The sequence below is a fragment of the Chelonia mydas genome, chromosome 11 (assembly GCF_015237465.2).
Source record: "Chelonia mydas isolate rCheMyd1 chromosome 11, rCheMyd1.pri.v2, whole genome shotgun sequence".
Classification (NCBI taxonomy): domain Eukaryota; kingdom Metazoa; phylum Chordata; order Testudines; family Cheloniidae; genus Chelonia; species Chelonia mydas.
The window spans coordinates 74,866,734-74,892,304 of record NC_051251.2 but is presented as its reverse complement, the minus strand read 5'-3'; the positions used below and the strand labels follow the sequence as shown (position 1 = coordinate 74,892,304).

Below are 25,571 nucleotides of genomic sequence, written 5' to 3'. Positions count from 1 at the left end.
CAGCGATGAGCTGCTGTCAGGCTTCAATGAAGACGCTACCTACGGCAATGGGAGGGGTTCTCCTGTCAGTGAAGACGACACCCACCCCCCACCCACCTACCCCCCTGTGCGAGAGGCGGTAGCTAGGTGGATGGGAGAATTCTCCTGTCACCCAAAGCTGTCTACACCGAAGGTTCGGTCGGTTTAACTGCATCGCTTGGGTGTGGATTTTTCACACCCTGGAGCCACATTATTATACCGACCTAATTTCCTCGTGTAGACCAGGCCCGAGTCTCAGAGTTGGTGCCTTTCCTGTCAGTGGGAGACAGTCTGTTAGCAGGTGTGCAAGTGGTTTGTTTTTCAAACTGTCTTCAATGCTTCCACATTTTTTAGTGTGTCAGAGTCAGAAGTCCTCTAGGTCTTTTGTGCAATGGTGCGATGGATTCAAAGCTCAATATTAACAACTAGATCTCGTCTGTTCTTTCAGTGCCCGCTTTTCCTCTGTCTAATTTCGTATATCTGGCATACTGTAAATGGTGTTCGGTTTGGAAATATGTCTTGACAATAATAGTCATTTTCTCCTAACTTCCCGTATCTGCAACACAGTAGAAATTGCGGGATTATTTTCTGGGGTTTTTTAAATGTGCGTGGAAATGCGGGGATAGTTGGACTGCTGGTTTTAAAAGTAAAATGTATTTTTTTTATACAGAATTACCTGGCAAGATTAGCCCTGGGAGGCTGGAAAGGGAAAAGGAAATGGAATAACAAATTAGTGGGGAATGATGCTAGCCACAGTAAGCGTTTGGCATTCCAGTGGAAAATGGTGACATATTTTCACACACTACCCTGGCACACTACTCATGCACACATCACCTTGCAGGGCTGGAGGGATGCCGTGGCATGGGGAGCTATCCGCAGCTCCTTTGAGAACGTTCCACGGTGAAAGGCTTGTGGTCTGATGCGTGAACATCGATGCCAGGGTGGTTCTGTGGCTCTGGATCCCGAATCCCTCCTGGCGTTGGGGAACATCTCAACGCACTGACATTAAACGAGGATGAATAACTGTTGGGAATCCTGGCTGCAGCCACGAGGCCTGGACAGCAGAACGTCCGCGTACCGGTGGCGGGTGGGGGTCACAGCAGCACAAACTGCCCGTGAACCCCATTTCTCGAGTACAGCCCCGAAGAGAGTGGGGCTGGCCAGGACACCTGGGATGTGTTCATTTACCTTGTTCCCTGGGCAGCCTGTGTCTGCAGGGACCACAGAGATGCTGAGCAGCTCGTCCACCACCAGTGGTGAGACTGGGCCGCCCCGTCGGGTGCAGCTGCCCCGCCGAGCTGAGGGGAAAAGGAAGCCCAGGAAATGCCTCATCCCCACAGTTGCAAGAGCAAATCCCTGCGAGGAGTGGGAGTAAAGAGTGGGGAGGCTGCCAGCTGGGCTGCATGAGGAGAGATGGAGCCCAGGGGGTGAAGTGACTGACTGCAAATCATCGCTGTGCTTTCTCTGACAGCAGCACTGTTCTCACCGCCTCCTCCCCCTGCGTGTCTGACAAGCAGCCTGCACGCTCTGGAGTTCTGCTCACGTCTAATTACAGGAGAACAGCTACTAAAATACAAGCATGTGGCCGGGAAGGGGCAGACGTCTCTGGACGTGCTGAGCTGTGGGCAAGGAGGAGTTAAAGGTCCCTGGCTAGTGAGTGGGTGTGGCTGAGAAATAAATGGCAGAATGCTTCTCCGAGCTGGACCAAGGGTGCAGGGCTGCTGGCTCCCAGGGAGGAGCTGCAGGAGGGTTTGGGCAAAGGATAAAACTCCAGGTGTGCTCAGAAGCAAAGTCCCAGCGGGAGCATTGCCCTGTCGGGGAAGGAGGGTGTGGAGCAGGAGAGGCTGGCTGGTTGGGAGCAGGGCTTGGCAGGGGCTCTGGCTAGCCACGCCTCCCTTCGTTTTTGTGCATGCTTCCCGGAGCTGCAGAGGACAGACCAATGTGAGCTCCCCTGGACGCTGGTCTGCTGCAGGACGCTTTTCCCGGAGCTGTATTTTTCATGGCTCCAGCTGAGCAGCGTCTGTGTCTCCTGCTCTTGCTAACCTGCTGCTGCTCCTTGGTGGAGACACAATTTTTTGACTGGCTCTGGGGGAGCCGAAAAGCCCCCACGGTAACGACCCTGCCCCCCACAGAGAGCCCCGCTACGGAGGGACAGACGGCGGAACCGCTTACCTCTCCTGTGGCCACCACGACACGGGCGGCTGTGCCGGCGACCGCGCAGCCAGGGGACCAGGTATGGAGCACGCTCGCGGTCACGCGGCCGGCACCAGCCACGGACACCGCTGTCCCCGCTCCGGCATCACCTTCCCTGTCCCAGGACCAGGGGGAGAACATTGCGGGGGTGGGGGCTGAGATCCTGGACGTAGCAGAGGGCATCAGGAGCCTGGTCCAGCTATGGGATGAGGGGACCACCCGGAGGACTGAAAACGCAGGGGAGCCCACAGCCGCTGCGCCTCGGACAACCACTCGCACCAGCCTGGCTGCTCCCAGCTCTGCAACTGGGCTGGCTGGCCATGGGAACATGACTGCCAACTCGACAGGGGATGGCCACGGCCTGCTGGGGACTGGGCAGGCAGAGGCTTCGCTTCCCATGCCAACAGGCCCTCCGCCTGCCTGGAACAGGACACGGGCGCTCTTACAGAAGCCTGCGGCAGCTCCTCCAGGTAGTGCTTCTTTCCCGTTTTCACCAGGTAGAGGCACCCGTGGCGAGATGGGGGCTTCCCAGGAATACCTCTCTGCAGAGGGTCAGGAAAGTGCTACCCTCCCACAAGCCAGGGCTGGCGGGGGAGTGGCCTCAGAAAAGAGAGGAGGAGTTTCACCGACAGCAAGCGTTCTGGACTGGCGGGAGCCGCAGACCGATATCAGCGTGCATGCTGGGATTCCAGCCCAGCTGGCAGGTTCTTTAGACAACTGGCTATCCCATTATGTTGCACATTCAAACCAATCGCTCTCTTACGGGAATAGTACCCGTCGCAGCCTTAAAAATAACAGCAGCCAATCAGTGCAAAGCACTGACCCTTCCACAATGCATTTTGGGATAGCAGTGGCTGATTTAAATAGGAACCATAATGATGCTGTTTCTAATACAAATGCAACTAATTCTGTGGATTTTTTTTCTGCCAGTAATTCTGAATTTCTTGAGTTTGATTTACTAACCTACACTATGCAACTTTATAACAATGGTAGCGCAGGGCTTGCTTCCTTCTTTCCTGGATTGACTCTTACAGCGGGTCGCTGCTTGCCCTTCCCAGCCGATCTGCCGTATTGCAACAACCTGGGCATAAAGCATTTCAGATTACCGAATTATTTCCATCATGGCAGTGACGTGGAAATTCGGGCTGCTTTGCATGAGTGGGAGGGGCTTCTTACATCTCGGTGCCACCGCTACCTGGAATGGTTTTTCTGCTTGCTGCTGGTCCCTGGGTGCAATGCTTCTATTCCGATAACACCCCCACCGTGCTGGGGGTTCTGTGAGGCCGTGAGAGATCTGTGCTGGATTCATTTGAAAGATGGGCGCCTCCCAATGTCATGTGACTCTCTCCCTGCAGAGGATGCTGGGTATTCTTGTGTGTTTGTAAATGTGTCTGCAGGTAATATCACAGGGCTAATGTTTCTTACCAATTTTTCTGTTTCTTCCCCCAGATAAGCTAAATCTGTACTTGCTTTGCCAACTTTGCGGTTTTGCGGGGGTAAAGCAGTGACTTCCATCAAGCTGTCCCCTGCCCTCTCCTTCCATTGGTGTGCCCGTGCCGCGGGAGGAATGGGACAGTCTGGGGCTGCTCTCTTTAGAGTTCTGCCAGCTTGGGTCTGGCTTGTGGCCAGTCTCGCTAGCCCAGGTGCCCAGACCGCACTGCTGGCGAGGCCTGTGCTCCGAGCCAGATGCTGAAGGAGGTGAATGGCAGTTGGGATAGGGGGCAAGTGACTCCTCCCCCCTCCCTCTGCCCAGCCCCACAACCCCTCTAGTTTTGGGTCAGAGGGCTGGGGATGAGTGGAATCTATCCAGTACCTGGCATTGGCCACTGTCAGAAGGCAGGATACTGGGTTAGATGGACCATTGGTCTGACCCAGTGTGGCCGCTCTTACCTTCTTATTCTCTCCTCTGCCACCAGCGAAGGGTCTGAAATCACTGAACGACTGCTGATGATGACGTTGTACTTGGAGCCGTACCTGTGGCTCATGCATTCTAGCAGGGCGATGGGGCAGTTTTCATAGTGTCCTTGCACATTTGGTGGGGGACTCGAAGAGCTGGGGGGTCAGTCTCTTTCAAATCAACTATCTGCTGCTGGAGGCAGCTTTCTCTCTGGTGATTCCAGCTTGCCTATCATGGCTTCGGGAAGATGGCGCAATGCTGGGATGGGGCGCCGTACGTCCCTGGTGCTCAGGGTCTCTTCACGGGCTGTGGGCAAAGCCGTGAACACTGCCTTCCAATTTCCTTCCCTCCCTGGTCCCTGCTTCCTTCAAGTAATTGCACATGCACCAAGCCTTCTACTGATTTGCTCAGCCAGGAGCACGGACCCATCCCTCTGTCATTCTGGGGCTGTTATCCTCACTAGCGCAGGCTTGTCACTGGGTCCTGAGGATCGACGCACAGTATCGATGCCCTACCTCTGAGCTGGGGGCATTCCCACCTTCCCTGTCTCTGCAGGTCCCCTGCACACTGCACCACCTGGTCTGAATGAAGTTCCTTCCAAACGTTGCTCTCTCTATCTCTCGCAGTGCACTAGCGAAAGAGGAGAGTTCTGTGTCAGGTTCCCAGCCCTAAAAAGGTCTGAAATCAATACTAATCCTGCTAGCTCTTCAAAATACCGTATTAAAATGCCCCAGCTCTGGAGCTGGGCTCCCTCCCGCCACGTTCCCTGGCTGTGGGATCTGCAGGTGGTTAGAACTTGTCTGCTAGCAGGTGTTCTGGGGGCGATGGAGAGTCCTTTCACCAATCCACTGTGGAAAGTGGACACTTCTAAAGTGTATAAAGTCGAGAATGTTGCATTTGCCCACAGATCTACTGGCCCTTCCCCCTTGTGTGTATGCAGTGTGGGGGAGGGTGGGGGGGGCAACATGGGCCGCATCTAGAATCCAGACCTTGCAGGAGCGGCACTGGGGGCAGAGGGAGCACAGCCTGGGAGCTGGCACTGGGTGAAACTTAAAACAAATGAGTCCTGTCCCACTCGCTCCATCTAAGGCTTTGGGCAGATTTCTTAATCTAATTCTGTCTGGGTTCAGCTCTTTTAAATAAATATTGCCATCAATTCATCATTGCTTTCTGGGCAATCCAGGGCCCATTCCTATTGCAAGAGGTTTTAGAAATACAGGGATTTTTGTTTCAGGAGATTAAAAATGAATGTCTCGCATCGCTAACCAGGTTCAGACCCTGTTGTTCCAGTGTCTGGCTTGCACCTACTTCAGATGCTGCACCAAGGTACTGTTCCCACAGCCCAAGAGCACGGGCTTTTCACTCGCTCTGGAATTGCCTGGGCCATCTTTTCTGTGCATTGACATCCCTGAGGCCAGAGAGAAGCCAGGAGGCAGAGGTTTTAATAGGGATGCCATGTCCCTTCTTTCAGCTCTTCCTTCCCCACAACCTGCGGTATTTGTTGAGCTCTCCCTGGGCTTGCCAGTGTTCTGCACATTAAGTTAACAATTCCTTGGGCTATGCAGATAAGTCCTTGGCTGATGGCTTCCCACGCTGCTCTAGGTGGTGCTGCATCCTCGTGACATGTCCTGCTTCTGCTGAGCAGAGCTGTGCCTGGCACGGGGTGTGTGGCAGGACTTTTGCATTCTGCTGGACGGCCATAGTCTGGGCAGCTCTCCCATGTTGGAGCAGCTCCTGGGGGGCACGGATAGACGTTCTGTGCAGCAGCCACTCAGAGACTGTGTCGGATTTTTTTCTAATGTTCTTACATTAGTAAGGAGCAGATTCTTCCACCCTCCTCTCCCCCCGTGATGCCTTCCTTCCCAGTGGTCCCTTGCAGAAGAAGGGACCTCTCGTCGTCAGTGTTCCTCCAATTTTTCCCATCCATGTGCGGAATGAATTTTATGTGCACCAATATGGAGGTGAGGTGTGACACATCACCTCCATATTGGTGCACATAACAAAATCCAGGTGATGGGGGTGAGGCCGAGTGGTTCGGAGTGTGGGAGGGGGCTCAGGGCTGGGGCAGGGGGTTGGGGTGCAGGGAGGTGAGGGCTCTGGCTGGGGGTGCAGTCTCGGGGGTGGGGCCGGGGATGAGGGGTTTGGGGTGCAGGCTGCCCCAGGGCTACGGCAGGGAGAGAGGATTCGCCCCAGCTCCCTTTCCCCGCGGCAGCTCCGGGGCTGGGGCTGCGGGATCAGCGCCTCTCCCCTGGCCGCAGCAGGTCCGGGGCTGGGGGAGAGGCATCTCTCCCTGCCCCGCCTGCGCGGTGCTTAATAGGCTGCCACGCGGCCATGCTGCTTAGAGGGAACTTAGAGTCTGTGAACTCATGACGAGCTAAGTTCCGAAGGAGCCAGCGTGATTGTCTAGTCTGACCTCCTGGTTCGCACAGGCCAGAGAACATCACAGAGACTCCAGGTGATGAAGAACCCAGGGCTCTGTGGACGGAGTGCAGGACGCTGGCCCGCGTCATTGGGTGGCTCGACCGAGCCGGGGCAGAGAGTACTGAGCTGTGTAGCTCTACTTTCCAGAGCAGAGCTAAGTTCCTGGAAGCTATAGACCAAACTCTGCTGTGTTTCTCCTTCCCCTGTAGATGTTGAACTCTGTAGTGCAGGGGCCATGACCTCATCTGCACTAAGCTTTGCTTACCTTTCTTTTTGGAGACCCTAGGTGTTTCTCAGGACAGCTGAGTGAGCTCCTTTTGTTGTGGTTAATTATTTACACATCAGCAAATATTTGGTTCCCATTATTGGGGAAGCAGGGACAGCGTTTTGTTTAGTGTAAGTCAACCCAAAAAAGCGTGTCTCTGTGCGCGCACACAGAATGTACAGGGGCTGGTCTCTAAAGGGCTGGAACCACCAATCAGAGCAGTGTCACTGATTGTGAACACACTTACACTCTCTGCATGCCTGCCCGGGAGTACAAGAACTGCCTCGTGCTTTTCCAAGTGTACGTGTACGGTCTAGCCTAGCTAGAAATAAAGTACACCAGGGCGCTTTCATCAATGTGTGAGCATGACTGTGATGTGGATATTTTTAGGAGACGTGGATCATCTTTTCGCTGTGCTTGGAACTGCGGATGTGTCCTGTTGGGTGTTTTCACCACAACACCAGTTAATCTGAACAGAGCATCTGACTATCCCAGACAGGCCTGGCCAGCTCTCTTGGAGTTGCATGTGTGTGTAGGTTCCTTGTTCCCCTTATTTTTGTCATGTCTGTGGAGTTAGTTAAGTTCAATATAGCTCAATTGCAATGACTTTGAAGGCCCGTTTTAAACAATGTAATTCTTTATGTTGGGGACTCCAATCAGCAAGTATAAAGTGCACCCAGAATGCCTTGATGCAGACGGTCTGTTTGACTAGAGGGAAGGAGGAGCGTGCAGCGACAATTGGATACTCTTATGGATGGAAGGATGGCTCCCTACTGGATTTGACCTTTCATTAATAACTGCCCCTGACACTGAAGAGTTACTGTTTTAGGCTGTCCCTCAAGGGTGCACATTCAATGTTCTCAGGAATGCTGTCGGTCATTCAACTCTTACATACAAGGGCGTATTGGCCTGCACAGCTAAAAGTTCCCAGGCTAATAGTCCAAAAAAAGAAAAGCAAGCTGGGGAAGCTGTTGTTGGCTAGCTTGTGGAAATGGGGCCGTGAGCAGGGACAAAGCCAAACAGCTGACTCACCCTTTCGTATTTAGGGAAAAGCTACTTAAAGAACATTCTCTGGATTTTCACTTTTCTTAGGGTGTTTAAAGGGCAATGGGGTACTTGTGTAGTTTGGGTTTTTGTTAACAGTTCAGCTGCTCGTGCTCCAAGTTTCCCACCTGAAGTTAGAATTTTCTATGGCCTGGGGATTTCCCCAGGAGTGTATGGGGATACTGCAGAAAGAGGAGTTTGGACTTCTGTCTCCCTGCAGGGTACCTAACTTGTCCCATTCCTCCCCTTCTCTGGCCGTTCCATGCAGATGTGGGAGGCTGTATAAAGTCTGCCCCCTTTTGCTGTATTTTACCTCACCCGGTGACCCAACCCACTAGTATGGGTTAATTTCTAAATTGTGTGATATTTAATTGGGTTCATTGTTTGTGTTCTTTCTCTAGTTTGCCAGGCTGGGGATCGGGGCTCTTTGAACCTGTGGAAGGCAGGAGTTCTTGAAACTGGAAACACCAGTGCTGGCCATAAGGCCTGACCAGGTAGCCCAGAAGATTTAGCTTTCACACTTTGATCCTTCCATCCCTCTGTGTGCCGGAGTGGCTCCGTTCGCGTGTCCAGGCACAGCCCTCCTGGGGAGGGGTCTCTCAGTTCACTGCCTTGAACCTGAGCAGTCCTGTGGGCCCTGGCTCGGGGAGCCACAAATCCTTTTCTTCCTCCACCACATGCAGTCTCATCCCAAGGCTCCTACAGCTGCGCAAGCAGGGAGTGCTGCGTGCCACGGGCGGGGCATGTCCTCCAAGAGGCCTGGAGAGGTCTAATTCCCGAGTGCGGCGAAGCCAGGGCGTGACTGACGGCGGAGGAGCGGGTGAGAGCTCATCACTGCCAGGGTTCCTGCTGCGCTGTGAAGCTGCACTCTGCCCTGGAATTGCCGCTTCCTTTCTTTCGCCAGCCCCTGGTGCTGAGCTCTGGAAAAGGCAGTGTCTGGCACTGGTACAGCACAGAGCCAGGGGCGTGGTTGGTGAGGCAGCCTTCCTGGGGCGTTCAGTTTTCTTCTTTCTTATGGCTTGGGAAAGTAGCAATGACTACAAATTTACATCTGAGTTTGAGAGCCAGCACATTGCCGCAGCGGTGAGCTGGTGAATGTCCTTCAGGCCCCCAGCAAAAGAATGAAGGGGACACTCAGATATGCTCTGCTTCTTTGTTTGTGCCTGGTGTCCACATGCAGGGGTTTGCCCCCTTGTCCATTGAAAGAGGGTTTGTCCACACCTCCCATGAGCTGTCCCGATATGATTCAATCTGCATCAGTCTTTTTGACATAAATCAAAACCTGGTGGTTCCTTGGCAGGGTCAACAACAAGCTGTTTGTTTGGAGCGGTCGATATGCTCCATGTGACTCTCCGCTGATCCTCAGCATCGAAGTTGGGTGTCAGGGTCTTGATGCGGTTCCATAGAGGGCTGCGGGATTTTAATCTTGTCTTTGGCGGGTTCTGCAGGTCATAGTGCAGCGGGATTCTTGGGTTTGCACTGACATGGTTAAGACAGCGAGATGTCTGAGCAGCTCTTCTCATCTCTGGAGGCTGGATGTGCAATAGTACCAGGAGCCAGTCGACTGGAGTTGGTTCGAGCGTCCCTGACACTGTGTTCACAGCATTACTGAGTTGAGTGTCAAGGAGTTCAGTTTCCGCAAAAAGAAAAGGAGTACTTGTGGCACCGTAGAGACTAACCAAGGAGTTCAGTGTGACTGCTGTGAGACCACACTGGCACACAATATTCAGCTGCAGAATATACCAAGGCAGTTGTTGTGGTTTGTGGACTGGAGCCCCAGGATGTTCCAGCATTCAGTGACGCTCCAGTTTAGACCTACAAAGGTACTGTGCCCTGGGCTTGGAATCCTGTGGCCTGGCGAAGCTTTGCGCCCCACTGGGGCTCCCACAGGGTCTAACTTACCTGCCAGAGGGTCCTAGGAATTGGTTGTCTAGGAAAATCAATGAACTGGGGGTGAGAGAGTCCAGAGAACGTGCTTGAGCAGTGCCAACTCATGGTATTCAATCTCTTCCTTAAAGCCTCAGCTCCGGGAGTCAAGTGACTAGGTGAGAACTGATCTCTGCTCTCATTTAAAAAAATAAAATAAGCTTCTAGCCCTTGTGCTGGCAGAGCGGTCTGTAAAGGTGACCAGAGCATGCCCTGAGGGCTCAGAAGCCGGGAGACAAATGCAGAGAACCGAGTGTTTGTGGTTTTTATAAAAATGTCATGATTTTTAAGCCAACCTCCTGTTTTTTGAGGCCTGACTCATGGTTTTTGCAGGACTGGGGTTGCCAGTAGTCCTATATTTTACACTTCCTTCCATCCCATGTTGGTTCTCTGCTGCTGTGGGGCTTTGGCCTCCATGAAGAGCCCCGCGGTGTCGGATGACCTGTCTCATGCAGCACTGAGCTGCTCTGCCATCTTCGATGCAGTGGGTTGTGATTCCAGGTCACCGTGTTGCTGTTGATGTCAGGAATGGTTCGTCATTTTCTTCTCTTTAAAGCTGTTCCATTTGCTGAGTGCTCAGGCCCTGCCACCTGGTGTCACTGCTTTGGGAGTATTTTTGGTTCTTTTCAATAGAGGTTTGGGAAAGGTTTTAGGTGTATTTAAAGGTTTCAGAGTAACAGCTGTGTTAGTCTGTATTCGCAAAAAGAAAAGGAGGACTTGTGGCACCTTAGAGACTAACCAATTTATTTGAGCATAAGCTTTCGTGAGCTACGGCTCACTTCATCGGATGCATACTGTGGAAACTGCAGAAGACATTATATACACAGAGACCATGAAACAATACCTCCTCCCACCCCACTCTCCTGCTGGTAATAGCTTATCTAAAGTGATCACTCTCCTTACAATGTGTATGATAATCAAGCTGGGCCATTTCCAGCACAAATCCAGGTTTTCTCATCCTCCCCCAACTCACTCTCCTGCTGGTAATAATAATAAAAGGGCTATTACTAGCAGGAGAGTGAGTTTGTTTGTGGGGGGGGTGAGAAAACCTGGATTTGTGCTGGAAATGGCCCAACTTGATTATCATACACATTGTAAGGAGAGTGATCACTTTAGATAAGCTATTACCAGCAGGAGAGTGGGGTGGGAGGAGGTATTGTTTCATGGTCTCTGTGTATATAATGTTTTCTGCAGTTTCCACAGTATGGATCCGATGAAGTGAGCTGTAGCTCACAAAAGCTTATGTTCAAATAAATTGGTTAGTCTCTAAGGTGTATTTAAAGTGGGTTCAAACATTGCTCCACAAAGTAGCATGTCTCAACTCTCCTGGGCTTTTTGTAGGCACAAATATTTATCTTGATTGTATGATCAATAATTTCCAAAGGTTGATGGTTAGGATCAAAATGTACCGGATTGACGAACGGTCATTCCAGTCCTTGCAGAGCGCACAGCGAGTGTAACCCCTTATGTGTGTGTGCTTTAATAGAGAAGAAATGTCAACGTGTTTTACTGTAAACTGAAGCTCTGAAAGAGGTGTCTCCCCATCCTGACACCTGAACCTGGCATTTCAGCCCAGCTGATGGCTTCTGTTCAAAGAAACTTTGTGCCTTGGCCGAAAACTGCAGTGAGCAGAGAAAGCAGTTCTCGTTCCCTGTGGCTTATAACAGCTTGTCTTCTGGACTGCTCTCTTGTGAATGGTTGGGTGGCCCCTTAAAATCTAGTTGTTTGCCAAGAGTGAGGAAGTGACCTCCTTATTGTGGCTTCACACCTTTCAATAAAGCAGCAGCTGCCGTGTTTCTCAACTGTACCTCGTACGGAGGGACGTCGTTTATTTTAGACCCAATTTTATGAGCCCTCTGTTGGTGTCAATGTTTGCTGTTGAAAATTATTAATGGTGGAGATGCGGAGCCACGAAGCCGAGGTTGCAGGAGAGGATGTGTGTGTTCATGACAAGACCCTCTCCCCCCCCACATCAGTTCAAGCTCCCCCTTCCCTTGTGCGACGTGAGAAGGGCAACTAAAATGAGCAGGGGGACGGCTCTGCTTCCTTAGGAGGAGAGATTAAAAAGACTGGGGGTGTTCGGCTTGGAAAACAGACTCGGGGGGTGGGGAGATGATGGAGGTCTATAAACTCACGACCGGTATATGGAGAAAGTGACTAAGGACATGCTCTTTACTCCTTCTCACAAGGACACAAGAACCAGGGATCACCAATGAAATTAATAGGCAGCAAGTTGAAAAACTAACAAAAGGAAGTATTTCTTCACACAACGCACAGTCAACCTGTGGAACTCCTTGCCAGAGGATGTTGTGAAGGCCAGAAGTATAACTGGGTTCAAAAAGGAGCTAGATAAGTTCCTGGAGGTTAGGTCCATCACTGGCTATTAGCCAGGATGGGCAGGGATGGTGTCCCTAGCCTCTGTTTGCCAGAAGCTGGGATTGGGTGACAGGGGATGGATCACTGGATGATGACCTGTTCTGTTCATTCCCTCTGGGGCACCTGGCATTGGCATTGGAAGACAATAGGGCTAAAGCAGAGGTGGGCAAACTACAGCCCGTGGGCCACATCCGGCCCATGGGACCCTCCTGCCTGGCCCCTGAGCTCCTGGCCCGGGAGGCTCCTGAGCTCCTGGGGCAGCGCGGCTGCAGAGCCCGGCCTGACCCGGTCTCTGGGCGGCGCGGCGCGGCTGTAGCGCCGCCAGCCCCTGGTGCTCCGGGCAGTGCGGGCAGGGAGCAGGGGGGTTGGATAGAGGGCTGGGGAGTTCAAGGGGGTGGTCAGGAGCCAGGGGTGTGGATAGGGGTTGGGGCGGTCAGAGGGCTGGGGACAGGGGACAGTCCTGGGGGGCAGTTAGGAAGGAGAAGGGGGGTCGGATGGGGCGGTCAGGGGCAGGGGTTCCGGGGGCAGTCAGGGGACAGGGAGAAGGGGTGGTCGGATGGGGCAGGGATCCAAGGGGGGCAGTCAGAAATGAGAGGAGGGGTTGGATGGGATGTTGGGGGGGCAGTCAGGGGCAGAAGGTCCAGGGGCGGTCAGGCGACAAGGAGCAGCGGGTGGTGGATAGGGCAGGAGTTCCTGGGGGGCCGTCAGGGAACGGGGGGGTTGGATGGGGTAGAAGTCCCGGGGAGGGCTGTCAGGGCGGCGAGAAGCAGGGGGGGTTGGATAGGGGTCGGGGGCTGGGCCACGCCTGGCTGTTTGGGGAGGCACAGCCTCCCCTAACCGGCCCTCCGTACAATTTTGGAAATCTGATGTGGCCCTCAGGCCAAAAAGCTTGCCCGTCCCTGGGCTAGAGGGACCGTTGGTCTGACACAGTATGGCCCTTCTTATGTCTTGTGGAGTCCCTCCTTTTGGGTCCTGTTCATGCTCGATGGAGAGCTTGGAAAACAGGTCTAACATCCGAGGCTGCATGAGAGCATGGGAAGGCTGCTGCTTTCAGGTAGGCAGTCGCTCCACGACTGCTGTCTGATTCATTCCTTTGCTAGGACATGAAAAGTGCCATATAAAGCCAAGCATGGTCTCCACACGCAAATCTGTCTTAGCTTTGAGTACATGGGAATTTCACGTTTGTCTTCACACTCAGACTGCTACATTACTTCTTTACTTAATATTCCTAAGAACTCAATGCTGCCTGTTTCTGATGCTCCGCGGATCAGGAGGGATATTTGTATGTACTGTATAATGCACATCTAAAGAGATCTGATTAAAACAAGGTGCGCTTTAAGAGAGGGAGGAAGAGCTGGCAGTGCTCGTGTGAAGCCGGCCCCAGTCCCGCAGTGAGATCAGTGTGTCACAGGGGCTGCTGAGGATCTGGGCCTCAGATGGCTATCAGGGAGCGCATTTCCTTTGAACCGTTTACATGGTTTCCTGCGGCTGTGCACCGAGCTGAGGGAGTCGATGTTGAGGTCAGCATCGCTTTGTGTAAGGTTCAGTCTCTGGTTACTGTTACATGCCAGTGTGATGCTCCAGGGTCCGGGTTCCAGAACCAACAGGGACATTTCACTACCGTCGGCCAGAGGCGTTCAGGGAGCCGGAGTCGAGCTTCCAAACTCATGAGAGTGTTTTAAATTACAAACTTTTTGCAATCTGGTTTCTGAGCCTGTCGGTGGCAGTGTGGGAGTTGCGGCCACAAGGGCTGTGGGAAGTGGAACATAACTCGGAGCAACTCTGAGACTGCTTTAACTTTCACTGGATACGAGGCAGGTCCCTGCATGGTCTCAGAATATAGGGAGTGTAAAGATGGCGGAGACCCCCTGTCCTCTGTTTCTGCCCCATGCTCAAAATGGAGTAACTGGGAACCGGCCCCCGAGGGTTTACACTGGTGTAAAGTGTTGCAGAAGAGAGGAGGATCAGAGCCAGTATTTTCCAAAGGCAGAACTGCTCTCACCTTGAGCTCTTACATGTGTAGGAGAAACTGCTGCATCCCTCGGCAGCTTCTAACCACGTGCTTAACTCTTTCGGTTGCTCTTTTATTGGGTGAAAAGTTGTTTTGTTTTTTCTACTGTTGCTTTAGGGGATTTAAAGGATTGATAATTTACGCTTTGGCTTCCCGAGTGCTCTGCATGTGACAGACGTGGATCCCATAGGCTCAATAAGACTCTAGTTGTTTCAAAGACCATACAGCCTCCGGCATAGGTTTTATCAGCCTTCCTACAATATTGCGGGGAGTTTCAGCACCTTGAGGATTTGGAACAGCCACTGTTCCATTCATGGCACCAGCTCAGGGGCAAAATAGTTGCATCACATCCCAAATTTTCTGACATTCCTTTCTCATAATGTTCTCAGCTGCAAACGGCTATAGGACAATACGCTGTTGTAGTCAGCAGCACGGGGGAATCTCTTGGTCAGCCCTAGAAGTGAACGCAGCTCTCCTTGCAGTCTTTCTCTTTGAGTGCAGACACCCACCCTGCTGGCAAACCCCTGTCTGCTTCCCCCTTCTTATCAGCCCCACTGGCACCACCCTAAACACACGTTCACTTTCCGCTCTGCTCTGCTGCCCTGGTTTGGTGGGACGGAATTCGTAGGCTCTGTCTCTGCTTTGAAATACCTGCCCGGATTCATGGCCAGGGGATCCGGCTCTGGGGCGCGACGCGCTGCCCTTCAGAAGTCTGCAGGAGCAGAACCCAATGTGTGGGAGGGAGGAGCAGCCACAGGTTGCGTTGTGGTGGCAGGATGTACCTGCATGGCAGCTGGCAGTGAGCCTGGCAGCGTGGCTGGACGGACACGCGCCAGTGGGGCTCGAGCTGGCATGCTACAAATAGCTGGGGGGGACGTTGCGGCTCAGGCAGAGACTTCCAACTAGCTCCTAGCGCTTGGACCCGTGGGACCGGGGCAAGGTCCCGAGAGCCCAAGCTGCAGCGTCCACACTGGTATTTTTACCACACTAGCTCAAGCAGAGCGAGCCCAAATCTGGCTGTCCCAGAGCGGACATACCCTTCTGTGTGCTGCGTGCTCTTGCGAAAGTCCGGGGATTTCTTGCCTGGGATGTGGGGCAGACACTAGGGAGGGAAAGTTGCTGGAACCAAACGATGGGAGATCAGGAGTTTGTATGGTTTTGAGCAATACCGATGGTAATCTCCGCATGAAAGGCACTGGCTTGACTGGGCCCCTGGGTGGTACTCAAATGTCAGGGTTAACAAGGAGAATGCTGGTTACTGAAATACTTCTAAACTCTTTGAGATGAATCTTGATGGACTGTTTCAGGTAAGGAAAGTCTAACTTTTATGTTGACAGCTCTTTGCCGCATGTGCTCAGTGGGCCAGAAGCATGTTGAGAAACTGGAAAAAAGGCACAAATTTGTAATGGGGAAAGTGATTAACCCTTGGAACAACTTACCGTGGGATTGGTGGTGGGTTCTCCATCACTGGACATTTTTAAATCAAGACTGGATGTTTTCCTAAAAGAGAAGCTCTCGTTCCAGGACAGCTATTGGACTTGAAGCAGTGGTTAATTCAGGGACCTGTGGCCTGTGTTATGTTGGAGGTCAGACTTGACTGAGTCCAGTTGTGGAAAAAAGCGATCTTGAGTGATCCCCTTTAATGTAATAGTTTCTTGCTCACTGAAATACTTCCAGTACGTCCTGGAACGAAACCCATGTAATTCTCCCAAATGGACTCACTGACAAGCTATTTTGAGAGCAGGGTGGTGTACGTACAATAGTCAAATTTGCTTCAAGTGCACTTAAAAAGCTGCCCCAAACCCTGCTCTACAGCCCCTTTGTAAAGAGAGAGGAGTGGACGGATGTTAGGAGAGGCAATCCCACACCTTCACAGGGTGCTGTGGCCATTGCCCACAGTTGCATCTAGCTCTATATTAGCGAGATCCATAGATTTTTGAAACGTGACCCCCTCCTTGCCTGTTCCCACAAGTATGTGATGCTTCCTGTCCAGAATGCCTGCATTGCTGTGGGCATCTTTGCCCGCTCTTGGGAGGTACCAGGAGGTGCAATCTGTTCAGTGTAGGGGCACGAGAGGCCCTTTGCTGTTTCTTGGGAAAGCAGAGTGCTCCGATTGTAGGTCTGCCTGCCTCCCTGTGTGCGGTGTGTTTATACCATAGAGTGAAAGATTCGCTCCATCTGTTCTCCCAGAACCACTCCATGGTCCGATCGCAGGCACTGTACAGAACTGCACACAACAGCTGCTGAGATCAGATGGCTTAAACTTACATACTTGGAATGCGTTTTGTCTCTCTTGCTTACAACAAATGTTCTGTGCTTCAGCGGCCAGTGGAAGTAGGTGTTTTCTAGCCCAGTGCTTCTCAAGCTATCGGATGCGGGGGACTGGCAATATTTTTTTTCCAATGTGCGCGCAGACCGGCGGCCGATGGCTCGCAGACCGGCACCGGTCCCCGGGCCACCACTTGGAGTAGCACTGCTCCAGGGAGTTCAGTTATCTGTGTCTTTTATAATAAACAAGTCGATAGATACCATCCACATACCCATTTTTCTGGTGACCCTTATTTTAAGTTTGTTAAAAGATCATTTCTCTTTGAGATTATATGGGCGGTGGTGGCATGACAGACACAAATCCAGCATGACTGGCTTGTTTGTGAGGCAGGGAGTTCAGATGTGGTCAGTGTTTCTCTCAAGCAACCCAGGGTTTCTCAGTGGTACTTTATTTTTGGTGTCAGGCAGATTATTTCTGGGCTGTAAAGAACATTCACCCCTCCTGCATTGTAGAGCCCTCCATGATGAGCATGATTCTCTGCAGCCTACCTCAAGGGGTGTGGGGAGAGGAGATTGTCAAAGGCGCGGTTCCGGTGGAGTCCGGGATCGAGGACCTTAGAAATCTGTCATGGTGGTGACCACGTGAGAGCTGCAGAAATGCAGCTCTTCCTCTGGTACAGGTGGAGCAGTGTACAGCATCCTGGCTATGGACAGGTTGGTTCACCGAGCTCCCTGCCCACTGAGGAGGAGGAGGATGTGGAGCAGGATGACTTTCTCTGCATGTGTGCCCCTTCACTGCCACGTGTGTGAACGGGTCTGCTCCTGCCCTCTGGGGGTGCGGCTCTCCCTGAATGTCTGTGTTCTTCAACTGATTCCTGTTGCCTGGCTTTCCGTGTTCTGCCTCGGCTGATGGTAAGCTAGGCTCTTTGGGCATGGATCATCTGTGTGTGTGCGGTGTGGGGCCCTGATCCCTTCCTGGGGCTTTCTGTACTACAGTAATGCTGAGAATTACCAAATGCGTGCACCCCCTCTGGCCAGATTCCTGGTTTGGTTAACTTTTTGTTACAGATAAACGTCCTGCAAGACACATTTGGTGTAATGAGTTTGTCAGGTCTGAAGTGAGAATTATTTGCAAAGAACTGAGACCCTTTGCCGGGGGGGTCTCTGTGTCACAACCCTACAGTGACCAGAGGCGTTACAGTAACATCTCTCCTATCTCAAACCTGTAGTTCTTCTTTGAGTGGCTCTGCATGTTCCCATTCCTGGGGCCGGCGCCACCTTGTGGTCCCTTACGGTAAAACCCCTCTTCTAGCAGTGTCCGCTAGAGCAGGGGTTCTCAAGCTTCATTGCCCTGCGACCCCCTTCTGACAACAGAAATTACTTCACGATCCCAGGACGGGGGACCAACGCCTAAGCCCACCTGAGCCCCACCATCCTGAGTGGGGGGCCGAAGCCCCACCGCCCAAGGGGGGGCGGACGGGGGGCAGAGCTGAAGCCCAAGGGCTTCAGCCCCAGTCAAGGGGCCTGTGACCTGATCCCCACTGCCCAAGGCGGAAGCCCTCGGGCTTTGGCTTTAGCCCTGGGCGAGGGGGCTCGAGCTTTGGCTTAGGCCCTGGGCCCCAACAAGTCTCAGGCATCCCCTGGCAACCCCATTAAAAGGGGGTCGTGACCCATTTTGGGGTCCCGACCCACAGTTTGAGAACAGCTATGCTGGAGGACTCCTCCTTCCCCCCCGCCATGACGCACTGGGGGCGAGGCTATCAAGGGGCAGGAGCACCCTCCCCATCTCATTTCCTTCCAGCCGCGTGCTGTGACATATGGGAACTGCTCCAGGCTCTTTGGAGTTGGAATTTTTTTCTGCTTAGAAATAGATAGTGTTAGCTCATTTCCGTATAGTCAGTGAATAAGGGTTTCTTCCAGTTCTGGGTTGTGGAGGAACCAAAGAAACAGAAGAAGCTGGGATTTAAGTGGTGTGCTTCCCGTCCGGCTGTCTTCTCCGCATCTGATGATCAAGTGCAGTGCCTCAAGTGTCTGGGGGAAGGGCAGTCCCCCTCCCGGATATTCAATTTGTCAAACTTTTCCTCCCAGAGCACGCAAGGACAGAGAGACTCTCTTGTAGCTCCTCCTCCTAAAGGAAGCCATTGAGGTCAGACCCTCTGGACCCGGTCAGGACTCAAGTCCTAGTCTAAGAGGCCAGTCTCTGCCCCTGTGGCTACCAGCAGCTCCAAGTGACTGAAGGGTTCCAAGAAGCTGCTACCCCTGTTGGGTCAGACTCATTTCCTGCATCTCCCTGAGTCAAATCCCTGAGGCTGCAAGTGTCCGAACTGAGAGCAACGTGGTTGGGTCTAACTGCCCCGGTTCCGGAAGAGAGGTCGAGAGAGAGTTCAGCCATACGTACCTCATTCCTGCCAACTATCTGACCCCGACAGAATCCCTGCAGCTGCAGGACCAGGGCCTGTTCCAATTCCCGCTTCCAGATCCAGGAAGATGGAGTTGCTCAGTGCGTCAGAATCGGGGCCGTCAGTGCCTTCAGTTCCCCCAGTCACAGCACTGAAGGAAAAGAAGCAGAGAGACAAAATGGCCACTGTTGACAGTGCTGGTTCCAGTGCATCCGCTGTCAGGTCTGTCCTAGTCTGACAGTGGTTCCGAAGTGAAGATCCGGTCCGTCTTCCATAGCAAGGGATATGGCTTTATGGCTAACATTGGAGCTGATGATGTCGTCCACGGATCCGCTGTCTGTTCCTGGGTCAGTTCTGCCTACGTTCCGGAGTGCTCTGTCACCGTGACAGCCTGGGCTCGCTTGCTGGCTCCAGTTGCTTCATTGGTGTTCCAGTGGGAAACACAGGGTTTCCCAAAGGAGACGTATTTCCCTGGATCCGAGGTCATCTTCCTCGTCCCCTGTTAGGAGGAGGAGGCCAGAAGATGCTGGTATGTTCCCCCAGACCACCCTATGATTCCTCCGCCTAGGTTTCCTCCGCTTACAGGTTTTCTACAAAGAGCTGGATCTCCATTCTTCCCTTCAGATCCTCTGTTATTACCATTAGTTTATACTGGATACAAGGAGGGAGCTAGAGAAAGAACAGAGAAGACCAGCCTGTGGTCCACCTTCTGCAGGCACATCCCCAACCCCTAGTTGCTGGGGATACTGGCAGTCTGGGGGCCTGTGGCCTCACTGGGGGCCACCTCAGGAGTGTTTTAATTACCCTTTGAGTGGATGGAGAGGTAATGTTTTGCCTGCTAAGGATCTAGTGGTCCAGAGATCCATGGATCTGACTTCTCCTGATCCATCGGCATTACTGACAGTGAAGCCTGAATGTCCGAGGAGGTAGCTCCTCTGCTTGATCAGGAGCATCTGGAAATGGCTTATGAGCCCAGTTTACCACTGGATGAATATATCGGGATGGCTTTGGCCTTCTCTCCTCCCGAGGATGCTATGCAGTTCCATAACTTGGTGGATCTTATGGTGGCCATCTTCAAATCTTCCTGCAGTGCCTGTGGAAGAGACTTCTCACCCAGTGTTTGATATAATGTGACTGCTTCGAGGAGTAGACTCTCTATCCATTTTGAATGGCTTGCTACAGCCAGCTAAATCCATGTGGACCGTGCCTGCTTCTTGCCAACCTGTATTTAGGAAAGCAGACAAGTTGTATCAGATACCCTCAGGGGTTTTCCTATTTGTACACCCACGCTGTCCCTAATTCACTGGTGGTGGTGGCTGCTGCCAGTAACAGGGCGAGGTCCAGACTATCACATTCCTTTCCAACTGATAAAGAGGGGGAAAGGATTGTCTCGCTGGGGAGAAAGGTGTTCTCTTCGGTCTTGGGCATTAAAGTGGCAAATTATCAGGCGGTCATGGCCCTTTGCTGATTTAATCTATAGGAAAAGATTATTTTTACAGGACTTGCTGGATAAGAGAAGAAGGCTGGCAAATGCCATCCCAACGGAGGGCCAGAAGGTAGCCACACATGCACCTAGAGCCTTGTTTTAGTGCTCGGGTCTCTGCCTCCAGTGCACTAGCATCTGCTGTGACCGTCAGGAGCCCGCAAGCCTGTTCCTCCTCCCGAGCCGTGGACACTAGAACTAAGCTGAGGACCTTCCTTTTGAGGAGGAGGGTCTTTTCAGCGAAAAGGTAGACGAATTGCTGGGATAACTGAAGGGTGTGGGATTGACAGCTCGCTCTCTGGGTTCCCTCCACTAGGAGTCCCTCCACTGCCTCTTTCCAATACAAGAGATGTCCTGTCTCCTTCGTGATCAGTCATGGGTTGGTTCACATCACTCAGTCTAAAGGACAAGTGTTTTCATATTTCAGTTTGCCAAAATAATTGCAAATACCTTCAATTTAGGGTGACTGGTCACCACTTCCAATACAGGGTGCTCCATTTGGTCTTTTCAGAACACCCAAAGTTTTTACAAAAGGTTTCTCTGTGGTAACGGCTCATCTGAGGAATCAGGGTATTTTTGTATTTGGTTTACCTCTGTTTTTGTATTTTTGTTTACCTCTGTTTAGACTACTGGCTCCTGAAGGCTACCTATTAAACCATATCAGCTTTGCAACCAATCTCTTTTCAGACCTCTGGCTCTTTCTCAATTCTCCAAAGTCGATCCTCTCCCCTTCACAAAGGATCCCCTGTATAGGCGCCATGCTAGATTCTGTGGAAGGCAGTGTGTGTCTGCTAGAGGACAGATTTTTCAAGATGAGCCAGTGTCTGTGATAGATCTAGCGATGTAAACTTCATTGTGTGTCTCATGGGTCTTATGACAGCCACTACTTGCATGGTCCCATTTGCCCATCTAGGTATGAGCCCTTTGCAACACTGAATAGCTCAGGTCTACAGACCAAGGCAGGACAGCCTTCAGTTGTTGATCACCGTGCCTCAGAATCTCCTAGTCTCTCCAGACTGGTGGTCTTGAGGTGTACAGTTCAATCCTCCGGGTCCACCCTGCATAGTGACTTCAAACGCGACGTCACAGAGTTGAAGAGAGCATCTGAGTCATTTGACAGTTTGAGGGCACTGGTCCTTTCAGGAGAGATCCCTGCATCTGGGTTGTGCAGGTGGTGATGGACAACACATCAGCGATGTATTACATCAACTCTTGTGTCTAGAGGGGATAAGTCTGGGATTCATGTATTTGTCATGACGTTTGTCCTGTGGCCCTGCATCTGGCTGGGGAGACAGCTCAACAGAGACAGCTCTCAGCTGCATGAATGATCCCTAAAGAATCAGTTGGTCCAAACTGTATTCTCCAGCTGGGGTCGACCAATACTGGACCTGTTCAGACCAAGGGTCAACAGAAAGCGTCACCTCTCCTGCTCCAGACCCCTTCCTTGCACTGAGGGAAGGGCTTGATGTACGCATTTTCCCCCCTTCCTATTGATTCAGAGGTGATAAGGGAGATACAACAGGACAGCACACGGATGATACTCATTGCCCCGGATTGGCCATGTCAGCAGTGATTTACTGATCTCCTTCAGTTTCTGGTGGAGTTTTAATGAGTCCTTTCCTGTCCCAGCAGGATCGTTCATCTGAGCCCATGAGCTTGCCTGCGGGTGTGGGCAATCGGATTCTGTCTCTGCCTGCTCCTGAGCAGTCATGTTCTTCGTCTGTGCGAGACATGCTAATTAACTCGTGAAAACAGTTGACTAGGAACTGTTACTATCCAAAGTAGTCCAGACATCAGACTTGCATAAAGGAATAACCTATTTCTCCTGTCTCTGCTCCCGTTCCTTGTGTTCTGGAGTACCAATGTACTTGAAGCATCAGGCGTTATCCAGCTCATTGTTAAAGGTTCATTTGGCAGCCGTCTTCACATATCTCACACTCGTTCAGGGGTGGGCAAACTACGGCCCGGAGCCGGCCCCTCAGGGCTTTGGATCCGGCCCGCGGGACTGCCACCCCTCTGTGGCCCCACGGTCCCCGCACCGCTCCCGGAAGCGGCCAGCACCATGTCCCTGTGGCCCCGGGGGAGAAGGGGGGACAGAGGGCTCCGTGCTCTGCCATTGCTTGTGGAACGGGAACGGGGAATCGCAGCCAATGGGAGCTTCGGGGGAGGTACCCATGGGCAAGGTCAGCGTGCGGAGCCCTCTGTCCCCCTCCCCCCCGGGGCCACAAAGATGTGGTGCCAGCCGCTTCCCGGTGTGACGCGGGGCTAGGGCAGGCAGGGAGGAAGCCTGCCCTGGCCCCGGTGCGTGTCGCTACCACCCTGGAGCCACTCCAGGTAAGCGGCTCCGGGAAGGAGTCCCAACCCCTCCTGCACCCCTCTCCACCAACTCCCTGCCCTGAGCCCCCTGCCTGCACCCCAACCTCCTGCCGCACCCTGCATCCTCTCTGCACCCCAACCTCCTGCCTTGAGCTCCCTCCCGCACTCTGCATGCCTCCCTGCACCCCAACTCCCTTCCCTGAGCCCCCTCCCTGCACCAAACCCCCTTCCCTGAGTCCCCTCCCGCACCCCACACTCCCTCCAGCACCCCAACCCCTTGCCCTCAGCCCCCTCGTATACCCTACACCCTACTCTGCCCCAACCCCTTGCCCTGAGCCCCTTCCTGCACACCGCACCCCCTCCCACTTCCCGCACTCCCTCCTGCACCCCAACCCTACGTTCATGGCCCTGCATGCAATTTCCCCACCCAGATGTGGCCCTCGGGCCAAAAAGTTTTCCCACCCCTGCTGTAGGTGATGGTAGATTGCTGTTGGGTCATTGTTCAGTTATGAAGGGGTTATCAAATGTGTGTCCCTCTGTGAGAGAGCCTGTTCCTCCTTGGGATCTCAGTTTGTTGTTGGCCATGCTGGTGAATTCACCCTTTGAATCTTTGACTGTGTTTTCTTTCTACCATTTATCTATCAAGACAGCTTTCATTATTGCCATCACATCAGCCAGGAGAATGAGTGAACTGAATGCCCGTATGACTGACCCACCTTGTGCTCCTTTTCATAAGGACAGGGTAGTTGTCAGTCCCGATCAGAGTTTTAACTGAGATGGTGTCTGATTTCCGCATCAATCAGACAGTTAATTAGCTGGATTTTCCCCCTATGCCGCACTTTAAAAAGGGGGAATTGGTTCTACATATTTTGGATGATAGAAGAGCTCTCGCCCAGTACCTGGACAGAAGTAAGAGGTTTTCATAAATCACCTAGATTGTTTGTACCGTGCCAAGAACTGCATGGGGTATATGGGTTCTTCCCAGACTATTGCTCAGTGGATTAAACAATATATTGCTGAATGTTACACACTAGCAAAAGTGTCTGTACCTGCTGTGATTTGACCGCATTCTGCTAGATCCGTGGCTGCTTCCTTTGCCCGCCTTAGGCTGGTGCCAGTTGCTGAAAGCTGAAACTGGACTTGGATGGACTTGCACCAAGTACTATGCTCTGGACTTGGCTTGCAGGGTGGCCACTATATTCAGCAAGATGATGCTTCAGTCTATTCAGCCAGGACTCTGGGCCTGCCTCTGGGTTAGTTTTCAGCGCTGCTTATCCATCTGTCCCATCAGTGAGAACATGCCGAGCCCCCTGAAGAAGTAGTGAACACTACCTGTATCTGGAGTTATAGGAGATGGCTCTGCATAGTCACATTTCTCACCTGCCTTCCCCTCTCTGTCAGAGTCCTTGTTGTCCGATATCTCTGGCTTTGTGGGGGAAGGAACTGCGGTGGAGCCCCCACTGCCTTCCCCAGCCTCCTGCACTGCTCTGCCCCGTTGTTGCCTCGCCCTCTGTGCATCGTGATGCTGAGGGGTGGGGGTGGGTGGGGGCGCAGGAGCATTATAGCTGACATTGGTAGAAGAGGCTTTTACGGTAAGGGGGCGCCGTACCCCTGAGTGGGAATATGCAGAGCCATCTCCGAGAACTCTGGTTAAAAGTTATTTGGTTTTGTATTGTGGTAGCGTCAAGTGGCCCCAGTCAAGGATCAAGATGCCCCCGTGCTAGGTGCTGTACGTACAATGAAAAGACAAGACAGTCCCTGCCCTGGAGAGCCTAGAGTCTCTACGTATACGGCTTCGGGGAGTGATGATCGCAGCATTCTTTAGCGCAGCTGTTCATCAGAGGTCCCTTGTAACCCCAGTCTCACCTGCCACATAACAGCCCAGCTCAGCCATTCAGGCCAGGCTAGACTTACACTGCTGTTGTGGGGACTGTGTCCTGCAGGAGGGGACTGACAGCTGGAGACACCTTGTGTCACAGAGCCAGCACTACGGTTGCTCTCGCCTTAGGAACTTGGAGGGGCAGTGAGGGTCAGCCAGGGGAATAGCAGGGATGTGGGGCCAAGCTCTGTGTAGAGGGCGGGTACCGGCTGTGGGACAGCTGTATAGGTGCCCAATGGGCTTCGCTTAAGGATCACAGTTTCACGCTAGGTTCCCTCCTCTTCCCTGCCACAAAAACAGTCACAGTTTCAAAACTGGGCCAAGCTGTTGTCGTAGCTCGGAATGGGCCAAAGAAAAACACCTGAATCCACACACCCCCTAAGGCCGTCCTCCTGGAAGGATGAGCGCTCAGCACATTAACTCTTCGCTCTCGTGGATCCTGCAGTGCACATTATATGGCTGTGAGGGGTACTGAGCTGTCTGACAGATGTGGCCCACCTGCCGTCTGAGCGAGCCCGGGCTACCGGGACCCCAGTGTTCTCGTTCCCTGACTTCAGTGGAGCTACCAAGTTATTTTTCATTGAATATTCTCAAAAATCTTCCTAAAGGTTGAATGTATCGTGCTTACTAAGGACTGAAGCCTGCACACTTTCTGCCGTGTGCCCAGCTCATGAAATGCGTCCAGAATCCCATCTGAACTGGGGGATCAGCCAGTGCTCAATCGTTGTGCCATGGGGTCTTTACAGCTCCTGGCCAGTGAGTCAGGGCACATTTCTGACTGTACCTTGCTCTGCTGTAACTGTAACCTGTGTACATTTGCACCTCTGCCACTTCTGGGTCCAGATTTTTGTTTAATCTGGCTGAAGAGGTTTTTCTTAATTTGGCAGATGCTGGAGTGATCAAAGGAAGATGATGTGTGTTCAGAACAAAGCAAGGAGCAGCTCTAATTGCAGGGTAATGGGGGGTCCTGAGTTTGAGTTGTTGCTCTCGGTAAACTGGGAGTTAAATGGCAGTGCAGTGTAGCTCACTGGCTCCAAGTTGGCACCAGCCCTAACAGTTGACATACTCTAGGAAA

The 25,571-nt window shown here is 52.5% G+C and overlaps 1 protein-coding gene across 5 annotated transcripts in view; it reads left to right on the top strand.

The window, feature by feature from the left end:
* Window positions 1-25,571, top strand: part of COL18A1 (collagen type XVIII alpha 1 chain) — a 239,589-nt gene that overhangs the window by 134,677 nt on the left and 79,341 nt on the right. Inside the window, exon 1 of one of the 5 annotated variants that reach the window (XM_037912359.2) lies at window positions 1,937-2,681. The exons of 2 other annotated variants lie outside the window; for them this stretch is intronic. In XM_037912359.2, the coding sequence (XP_037768287.1) occupies window positions 2,018-2,681 (664 nt within the window). In that variant the 5' untranslated portion in view covers window positions 1,937-2,017. Of the gene's footprint in view, window positions 1-1,936; window positions 2,682-2,713; window positions 3,609-25,571 lie in introns of those variants that run through there. 2 more of the 5 variants (XM_043525803.1, XM_043525802.1) reach the window with 2 other exon arrangements.